Below are 10,443 nucleotides of genomic sequence, written 5' to 3' on the forward strand. Positions count from 1 at the left end.
ATTTTAATCATAACTCTTTCATCTAAAATCGTATTGGTGTGATTCAAGTGAAATTAGAAATATTACTAAGATATCTACAATTCATTGTGAAATAGTCTTTTGCTAATTCGAATGTTTACAGGGTCAAAATTGGGCTTGAAAGTGAAGTTGCTGTGTTGGGCCGTGTGCAGTGCTTAAGGAAAAAAGGAGTCTTGGGCCCACGCGCCTATCTCAAGAGGAGGCATGACTAGGGTAAAATATTAGAGGGGGAATAGGATATTTTATGGAGGAGGAAGGTTTATTGGGGGAAAGGGAGTAGTGGGAGGCAGTGGTGCGTGGGACAGCAGAAGACTCTCGGCCTCTCTCAGATTTTCAGCTATCTCTCTCTCTTCCTTGTTTCTTTGTTTTTTTTTTCTTTACTTTATTGTTCTTTAAATACATTGTTTAAGTTTATTTTTATTCAAGTTTTTGTTTAAGTTTAATTTTTGTTTAAGTCATTGTTTAAGTTTTAGTTTATTTTTATTTAAGTCATCGTTGAAGTTTAAGTTTAATTTATTTTTGTTGGAATCTATTTTTGAATTAAGTACTATTTTTGTTTAAGTTATTGGTTGGGTTAAGTTTATTTTTTTGAGTTAATGCTTAATTGAGGATTTTATGGTTGAATGTTTAATTTGAGTAATAAAGTTTTCATCTTTGGTCATTTGTCTGAAATTTCAAATGTAGGATTTATTTCTTTGACTGGATGTTTAAACGTAGGATTGTTTTACTCATTTAATTTTGTTATCACTTATTTTATTGTGTGGATGAATCATTGAGTAGAAATATTAGTTGTGTTGATTTTTCCATTGTCTATTTGCCATTACTCGTTTCTTGTCATTTATTTTATGCGTGGTGGGTTCTTAATTTATGTTATGCGTTATTTTAATTTAGTCACAAACCCTCTTTTTTTTTTTCAGTCACAAACTCTCATAAATCCAAAATTACGAATCTAAACTGCGTTCAGTAAAAATTTATTTTCTTATTTTCTTATTTTATTTTGGGTTTACACAAAATTTGGAATTAAACTACATTTCCTGAGGAGACGATCTTGCCTTTGGGCTAAATATTGCATGACAGAACTCCTATACTTGAGATAGCCTTTGTACTGCTCATTTTTAGAATGAGTTGAGGAACATCTGAGGATAGTGCTTTAGGTGTTAAGAGAAAAGAAACTGTATGCGTAGCTCAAGAAGTGTGAGTTTTGGCTGGAATAGGTTACCTTCCTTGGACACGTTATATCCAAGGGTGGTATTTATGTTGATCCGAATAAGATTGATGCGGTAGTAGACTGGGTACGACCGAAGAATGTGCACGAGATTAAGAGTTTCCTAGGATTGACTGGGTACTACCAATGATTTGTTGAAGGTTTCTCTAAACTGTTAGGCCCATTGACCAGATTAACCAAGAAGGGAGTGAAGTTTGAGTGGTCTGATGAATGTGAACAGAGCTTCCAGGAGTTGAAGCAGCGACTCATCACTATGCCTGTGTTGACGATTCCTTCAGGAGAAGATAGATTCGTAATTTACAATGATACGTCCCATAAAGGGCTCGAATGCAGAAGTTGAAAGAATATGAGAGGGATAGTCTATGCCTTAGGATAGCTGAAAGAATATGAGAACTAACCTACCCATGATCTGGAGTTAGCAGAAGTTGTCTATGCGTTGAAGATTTGGAAACACTATCTTTATGGGGGTAGGTGTGAAATTTTCACTAACCATAAGAGTTTAAAATACTTTTCATGGAGAAGGAGTTAAACATGAGGCAGAGGAGATGACTGGAGCTGATAAAGAATTACGACTGCACTATCAGCTACCACCCAGGAAAGGCTAATGTGGTTGTTGATGCTTTGAGCTGAAAATCAGTGGATTCATTTATATCTGCAGTGGAGATTTAGAATCCAATCCAGATGGATCTAGAGAGGCTGGGTGTGGAGCTGGTAGAGGGTGATCACTAGGCATTTATTGCTAACCTGGTTTTGCAGCCAACTCTACAGGAGAGAATTAAAGTAGCTCAGAGGAATGATGCAGAACTAGTAGAGCTTATGGAGAAGGTATAGGATGGTCAGGAGATAGAGTTCAGCATCTTAGATGATGGAGCCTTGAGATTTCATACTAGATTCTTCGTTCCTGCCTACCCTGAGATCAAAAAGGTTATTTTGGAGGAAGCACATCGGTCCCTATATACTGTACATCCAGGTAGCACTAAAATGTACAGGGATCTTCGAGAGTCTTTCTAGTGGAGCAACATAAAGAGGGAGATAGCCCAGTATGTGGATTAGTGTTTGATATGCCAATAGGTGAAAATTGAGCATTAGAGACCGGCAGGATCATTGCAGCCACTCCACAAACCTGAGTGGAAGTGGGAGCATATAGCGATGGATTTCGTCACAAGATTACCGCCGAATTTGTATGCACAGAATGCTATTTGGGTAGTTGTGGATAGATTGATGAAGACTACCCACTTTTTGCCAATTAGAGTTAACTACTCTATGAATAGATTGTCTGAGTTATATATTTAGGAGATAGTTAAGCTCCATGGCGTTCCAGTGTCCATTGTTTCAGATAGAGACCCACAGTTCACATATCTTTTTTGGAGGAGTTTGCAAAGGGCTATGGGTTCTCAGTAGTCATTCAGCATAGCTTTTCATCCTTAGAAAGATGGGCAGATAGAGAGGATGATACAGATTCTGGAGGGTATGCTGCGAGCATGTGTGCTGAACTTTGGAGGTCATTGAATGTAGTATTTGCCACTAGGCGAGTTTGCGTATAACAACAACTACTAGACCAGCATTGGGATGGCACCATATGAGGCATTATATGACAGGAGGTGCTGATCCCCGTTATACTGGCAAGAGTTTGGTGAGAGATAGATTTTGGGGCTAGAGCTGATACAGCAAACTCAGGAGAAAGTTAGACTTATCAGAGACATGATCAGTGCAACACAGAACCGATAGAAGAGTTATGCAGATACTCGCCAGCAAGAGTTGAAGTTTGACATGGGAGATCATGTTTTTCTAAAAGTGGCACTGTTGAAGGGAATCATGAGATTCAGGAGGAAGGGTAAGCTGAGTTCTATGTATATTGGATCGTTAGAGATTCTTGAACGGGTGGGTCGAGTTGCCTATAGGTTGGCATTGCCACCGGTCCTATTTAGGATTTATGACGTATTCCACGTTTCTATGCTGAGGAAATACGTCCCCGACCTATCCCATGTGATTAGCTATGAAGCATTGGAGTTGGGTGATACCTTAGCTTATGAAGAGGTGCCCGTGGAGATTTTAGACTGGAAGGAACGGGAGCTATGCACAAAGAAGATTCCACTGGTAAAAGTTTTATGGCGCAATCATGCCATTGAAGAGAATTCCTGGGGATTAGAGGATTAGATGCGCCAGAGATATCCATATTTATTCAATGGAATTCACAACTGAGCCAGTTAGAGAAAAGGTAAATAATGATGTATGTATTTTGATTTGTATAGTGTAGTGTGAGATAGATAGAATTTTTAGTTTTGGGATATGAATGGCTTTGGGAGAATTTTGAGTAGTTGTAATCTCCCATAACCCTCTTTGTAACCACGATGTTCCTCTGCCATAAGTGAGGGTAATTAATAAAATTGAAAGTGTTTTATCTAAGGATGAGAAGCAAATGAATAGCAAATTTTGAGAACGAAATTTTTATAAGGAGGGAAGAATGTAATAATTCCAAAAATAGTTATACAAGATTAGTGGGGTGATTTCAAAAAATATATATTAATTAATTAATTAAATTAAATTTTAAAAATTTAAAAAATTAAAATTTTATTTTGTTTTATTTTATTTTTATTAGTTAAATATATTATTATTATTATTATTATATAAAGGTAAAGCTTGTTGAAGCAAAACTTCAGGAAGCATTTGAAGTAATTTTCAGAGAGAAGTCCAGTGCCCCCTCACTCTGTAACTCTTCGTATCTCTCTTCGTTCTCTCTCCCACTCTCCTCAATTTTTCGGCTGATATTTGCCCGATCGAAAATCAGAGAACACTGTTGGACTCCATTATCCGTCACCAACATTTCTACTGAAGCGGATTTGTCGTAGGAGTAACGTAGACATATCCCCTTGGGTAAGCTAAATTCTCACTTTTATCTCAATTTTTCTTAAATCTTAAGTCGAATTGACAATCGGATACCACCACAAAAATCTAGGGATGATTCTCTACAAGTCTAGTGGAACAAATTTCTCGTGGGATTGTCGTAAGCATAACCCCAAAATTAGGATAAGGAGGTTATTAAGGGGCTAATTATTATTTAATTAATGTAGATTTAGAAATGTTAGAATATTGAATATTTTGAGATTGAACTAGGGTTATTGAATTTAAAGTTTGGGTAAGCGCCGCGGGTGTAATTTCGAGACCCTGCAGGCATAATTCAGGAAACCAGGTAAGGGTGTTAAATATTAGTTTAAATGTTAATTTGTAATATATGATGCCCATGAAAGGTTATATGAGTATTATTTTAGGAAATGAGTTAATTAATCTGGGGAAAACGTGAATTGCATGATTTAAGTTTCGGGCGTCGGGGGTGTAGGATCTGGGTTTTAACGAAACTCTCAGTAAGTTAGGTAAGGGGAATAAATTATAACAGTATTTTTGATATTATTAATTGAATGAATATGTGACAATTGAAGTTATGATATTTTTCCCTATGAAATTAGTATATTATAAATATTAGATGAAAATTGTGTGGCTTATGATGTATATTGAAAAATGTGAAATTTGATGATGAGTATTTTTTTGAGAAAATGATGAAATGAGAACTCTCAATATATTTGTTGGAAATGATGAAAATGATATATAAATACGTGTATAGAAATGATTTTTTTTTTTTATGAAAATGGGAAAGTATGAATACTGATTTGAGTATGTTGAGAAGTATTGAAAAGCGTGAAAAGAGTTATATGCTAACATGAGAATGAAATGAGTGTGAAAAGAGATATATATGTATTACTATGAAATGAATTTTGAAATGTGAGAATATTGCAATGTAAATTCTGCAATATGAACATTAAAATGTGGGAGTTGAAATATATATGAATATTGAAATGTAAATATTGAAATGAGTATACTGAGAAATGTGAACATTGTAAAGTGCGAAAGCCGCAATGGGATCATTGGAAATATGATTGATAAAATGTCAATACCGCATAATGATTGCGGGTATGTGGTAATGATAATCCTGATGGATGGATATGCAAACCTTAATGATGAGTTGTGATATTGAACACGGTATCGTTGTTAGTGGTATTAGTGCAACCACATGGACTCGTGGAGTGTGTAGCGTGACAGTCGACTAAGCTGTATAGTAGAGTTGTTGTGCCCCCTGAGTCCAGATCTGGGCTATAGGCCGGCCAATCATACTACAGATATGAGATATGTGATATGATATTTTGATCTAACCGAGTCGGCTAATTGCGGTTAGATCCAGCCTTCAGGCCGCACAACTCTGACCATGGGGGGAAACATGGCGTGGTGAATATCTTCAGGGCAGCCATGAGTTACAAACACGAGTATATTGGTTATTAGGGACACTCATGAGCTAGATGAAAATGGAAATGCAATGAAAATGAAAATGAAATGAAAATTGAAATGCAATGAAAGAAAATGAGAGAAGAAATAGTGTGAGTTAATAATATAAATAAATGAGACGAAGTAAAACTCTCCGCCTTAGGGCGTATTAAGTAAGATGAGTATCCTGATAATTATCAGTTGCAGCTGAACTCGAGTTATCGGGTAAGGTTGCAAATGATATCAGGGCAAAGGGAAGCTATTTGTATGGGCGAATATGCTTCCCTATTCTCAGGAACTTCGCTGGTAAACATAAGTTGTGTACAAATGATTTTGAAAACGAAATTAAAAGTTTGTGATGTATATCTACATGAGTATAAAAATGAACTTGTATACTTTCTCAGATGGAAATCATTTTAGTGAGTATTTTGATATAACTAAACTCATATTACCATATACTGTAAATAATTTATTCCGTCTTACTGAAATGTGTCTCATTCAAATTATCTAAACTTTTTCAGGGAATAGAGATAGACCAGGTGATAGAGCTCTGAGATAGTGTGGAGTGAATACCCTGATATACAGGGTGAATGTTGGACTAAGAAGGTGTAATTCCCCTAGGGTTGTGTTGTTTTGAATATGATAGAAATGTATATGTTTATGTATAATGATACTCTGGATATTGTATTTTGAATAGTTTGTATTTTATGACTTCCGCTATTAGGTTAATATAAATGAAATGTCTGTTTATGCGGTACCCAATGCGGGTCGGGTCATGTGAGTGGTATCAGAGGTATTGACGTTGCCGATGTGATGTGTATGATTTAATTTTTATTGATGATATAAAAAAAATTAGTATGAAAATAGGGCGTCACAATGAAAGAGTAAAATGTCAAAAGAAGAAGAAGAAGAAAATGGAGCACTACACAATCTCATCTTAGGAGAGTTGAATATTAAACAAAGATAGAAAGAGCCCTCGATGACAAGAGAATGTCAACATCTATGCAAGTCCTTCATTTAAAAAAACAAAAAAAGGGACATATAGAGAAGACAAGTTGTAGGGTAAGCTAATCATCTATATAAAAAATTTTATATCACAGTGTGCATATGGACCCCTCCAATTCAAGGACAATCTTTCGGCTTGTATGAAGGGCATGTCTCAAACATTATTGTGGCTTTGTCGCCTTCTCATAATTATTTAATGTGGGAACTGTGAGTTGTGCAAAGAGGAGATGAATATTATTAAGACAGAATGGAAGTATTGATGTGGGATTATTACGATTGGTGAAAGGGTCTAGATAGCATTGTTTTTATTTTTTAAAATAAATAAATAAAAGTATTGATCTTGTAGTGTTATTCGATTTTTTTTTTGAATTTATTGGGAAAATTTTTAATTCTTTTTTTCGCCTCTAATATAAATTGAATGTATTTTTTAAATATTTTTTTTAGTTTTTAAATAAAAAAATTTGATCATAAATTGATTGTTTATTTTCAAAAAATTCGTTGCATATTTTTCATCATACATATTTACTTAAATATATGTTTTTATCCTCATGAAAATTTAAATTGGATGTTAAGGGGTTGTTTGATGTCACCGTAAACAATTATGAAAGCCAAAACTAGAAGCAAATTAAAAACTAAAAATAGAAATTAAAGTCAAAACTAGCAACTTGTTTGTTTAGTATTTCTAAAACTAAAATAAATTAAAAAATAAATTAAACAAATGCTCATTTTTGTCCTTGAATCAAATACTAGTTAAAAATATTAATACAACAATAACAATAACAAAAAAACCAATCCTTAAGTCTCATTAGGTTGGGTTGGCTATATGAACCCTTTTCGGTCAATTTATGCGATCATGAACCATTTCGTTTGACAGATTCAGAGCTATTAATTAAATCCTTACTCACTATCTCATTCAAAACTGTTATTTTAGATCTACCCTTACTTTTTTTACTACCCCTCACAGTAACTAACTCACTCTTTCTCACTAGCGCACTATGTAGCCTACGTTGCAAGTGTCCATACCATCTGAGTTGTATTTTTCTTATCTTATCTTCTATAAGAGTTACGTCTAACTCACCATGAATATGTCTATTCCTTAATTTATCTTTCAGTGTTATATCACTCATTCATTTAAACATTCTTATCTCGAGAACTTTTATTTTTTTAGATATTAATTTTGTTTCTTCGTTGCCCAATATTCTGATTCACATAGCATAGCTGGTCTTATAACCGCCTTATAAAACTTTCCTTTTAATTTTAAGGGTATGCTATGATCACAAAGCATACTTGAAACACTTCTCCATTTTACCCAACTTGCATCAACTCTATGCATTACATCATCTTCAATTTTTTCTTCAGCTTGCATAATATATCTAAGGCATCAAAATTTACAAGTGTTATTTATTTCTTCATCATCAAGTTTAACTTTATCTCTAATATTCCTCTTACCATTATTGAAATTACATTTCATATATTTTGTCTTATTTCTGCTTATCCTAAAACCTATAGATTCTAAACATTATCTCCATAATTCTAACTCAGTTTTTACTCCGCCTTTACTTTCATCAATCAATATAATATCATTTGCAAACAACATACACCATGAAACCTCATTTTGAATAGTACTTTTAGTCAGTTGGTCCATCACTAAAGTCAAAAGAGAAGGGTTCAAAGCAGATCATTGATGTAAACCTATGGTGATTGAAAATTCTTTAATTTCTCTATCTATATTCCTTACACTAGTCATTACTTTATCGTACATATCCTTAATGATATTAGTATACCTACTACATATACCATTTTTTTTTTTTTTTTTTTCTGAAACCCACTATAGACCTTCCCTAGGTACTCTATCATATGCTTTCTCTAGGGGTTAATATATATCATATGCAAGTCTCTCATCTTTTTTCATAAACTTTTCCATTAATTTTCTTAAAAGGTATATAACTTTTGTGGTAGATTTCCCAGACATAAAATCAAATTGATTTTTTGAGACATTCTTTTCTAATTATCTTTGTTCAACTACCCTTACCCATAGTTTCATCGTATGACTCATAAGTTTCATTTCACTATAGTTATTACAATTTTGAATATCTCCTTTATTTTCAAATATAGGTATTAAAGTGTTTTCCTTCCATTCATCTGACATTTTCTTAATTTTTATAATTGTAAAACATTTCCTAAATTGGTTTAATTCTTTTATTATTATTTTAAAATTTACACATATTTTTGTTTTAATTAGATTTTATATTCATATGATCATTTAATTTTTCATTTAAATATGTGTAAAATGAATGATCTAATTTCAAAAAAGCCAATTTTGAATATTAAAATACTCTAACATTGGGTAATCTAAATAGTTAAAAATTATAAATATGATTTTCAATTTCTTCACAAACAAATAAAAATTAATCATAAAAATAGAAAATTGAAGATATAAACAAACATGCTTTCAGTTTTCAATATACAAAAACAAAAGTAGAAACTTAAAAATAAAAATAATTTTAAATAGACGATAAAATAGATAATTTATCACACAAGACATCTATATATATTAGAGTAAGAATGACAACCTTTTCCATGCTACTCTTCAAGATGAATTCCAAATTAAGTTTCCTTTCCACCAAGCACCAATACAAGAAAGTGTTGATCTAAGAAGAAATGGGTTACATGTGTGTGGGGACAATGACCCTTGTAGTTCTTTAAAGAAGGCATTCTATTAAAACTTTGATTAATTTGCAGAGGTCATGCTAGCCAAGTGATTGAATTAAACTTCTACATTCAAATCAAAAACTAATTCCTTTCCCACTTGGGGTATGTCAAATGGCATTTCAGATCACAATCTCTCTCTCTCTCTCTCTCTCTCTCTCTCTCTCTCTCTCTCTCTCTCTCTCTCTCTCTCTCTCTCTATATATATATATATATATATATAAAAGCCCCTTTAGACTACTAAATTTTGAACCATAAAAACATAGGATTAATGAGATGTATGAAATTTAAGTTGATCATATATGGTATATTAATAAGTGTAAACTTAGATTTACATAAACACACACAAGCACACACATGAAAGGCATATTTTGATATGCGAAATTAAATTTAATTAAGTAGACCCAACTACTTGCAAGTAATTGATATCTAAGAAGATGAGACAATCGATAACCAATATCTTAACTTGCAACATGTAGTCTGAATTGAGTGATTCTTTGTACTGACCGCACGAAAATAACAAATATATATATATATAATGTATGTATGTATGCATGTATGTATTGATGATTTTTACAAGCAATCATACAAGGTCTAATGCAAGTGTGAAAGCAGAAGAAGAAATAGAATCTTAGTATATGCATTTAGTAACCTCCTTTTATATTATTTATTAAAAATTTTAATAATTTGATTTACAAGTCAAAGGTTTTATATTGGAATCTAAAGAAGGGTGAGAAGAGATAAAAGGATGGGAGATTGACTACCTCTCTTTTTTATAATTAGCTCAACGAGAAAATCATGAAAGGAATAGGTTTTCTCTATTTAAATCAACGGTTTTTCTTGAAAAATAAAAGAAAAAATAAAAATAAAATTATTTTTATCATATTTTATTTTTATGTTAAATACTAGTGACCATAAAAATTGTTTCTAATACAATTAAAATTTAAGAGAAGCTAAAAATAAAGAAAAAACATGTGATATGAATATTTTTGTTCATTAATTTATTATATATATATATATTTTTAATTTTACATTTTTTCTGTTAATTTAATATGAAAAATTGAATTTCTTGATATATATATTTTTGGTTTTAAAAATATTTTTCAAGTTTTAAACGGCGCCAAACGAGTATTAAGACATATTAAGTAAAATTGTATAAATTGGAAATAGTT

The 10,443-nt window shown here is 32.4% G+C and overlaps 1 protein-coding gene across 1 annotated transcript; it reads left to right on the forward strand.

Moving 5' to 3' along the window:
- Nucleotides 1–3,013: 3,013 nt before the first annotated feature.
- On the forward strand, nt 3,014–3,400 carry LOC131153978 (uncharacterized). The gene has a single exon (XM_058106423.1). It carries the CDS (start codon nt 3,014–3,016, stop codon nt 3,398–3,400), a length of 387 nt encoding a protein of 128 aa, XP_057962406.1.
- The last annotated feature ends 7,043 nt before the right edge of the window (nt 3,401–10,443 follow it).

The sequence above is a fragment of the Malania oleifera genome, chromosome 4 (genome assembly GCF_029873635.1).
Source record: "Malania oleifera isolate guangnan ecotype guangnan chromosome 4, ASM2987363v1, whole genome shotgun sequence".
Lineage (NCBI taxonomy): Eukaryota > Viridiplantae > Streptophyta > Magnoliopsida > Santalales > Ximeniaceae > Malania > Malania oleifera.

What these genes read in the sequence shown, in the direction of transcription:
- LOC131153978 (XM_058106423.1), top strand. Translation starts at nt 3,014, where the DNA reads ATGGGAGATCATGTTTTTCTAAAAGTGGCACTGTTGAAGGGAATCATG.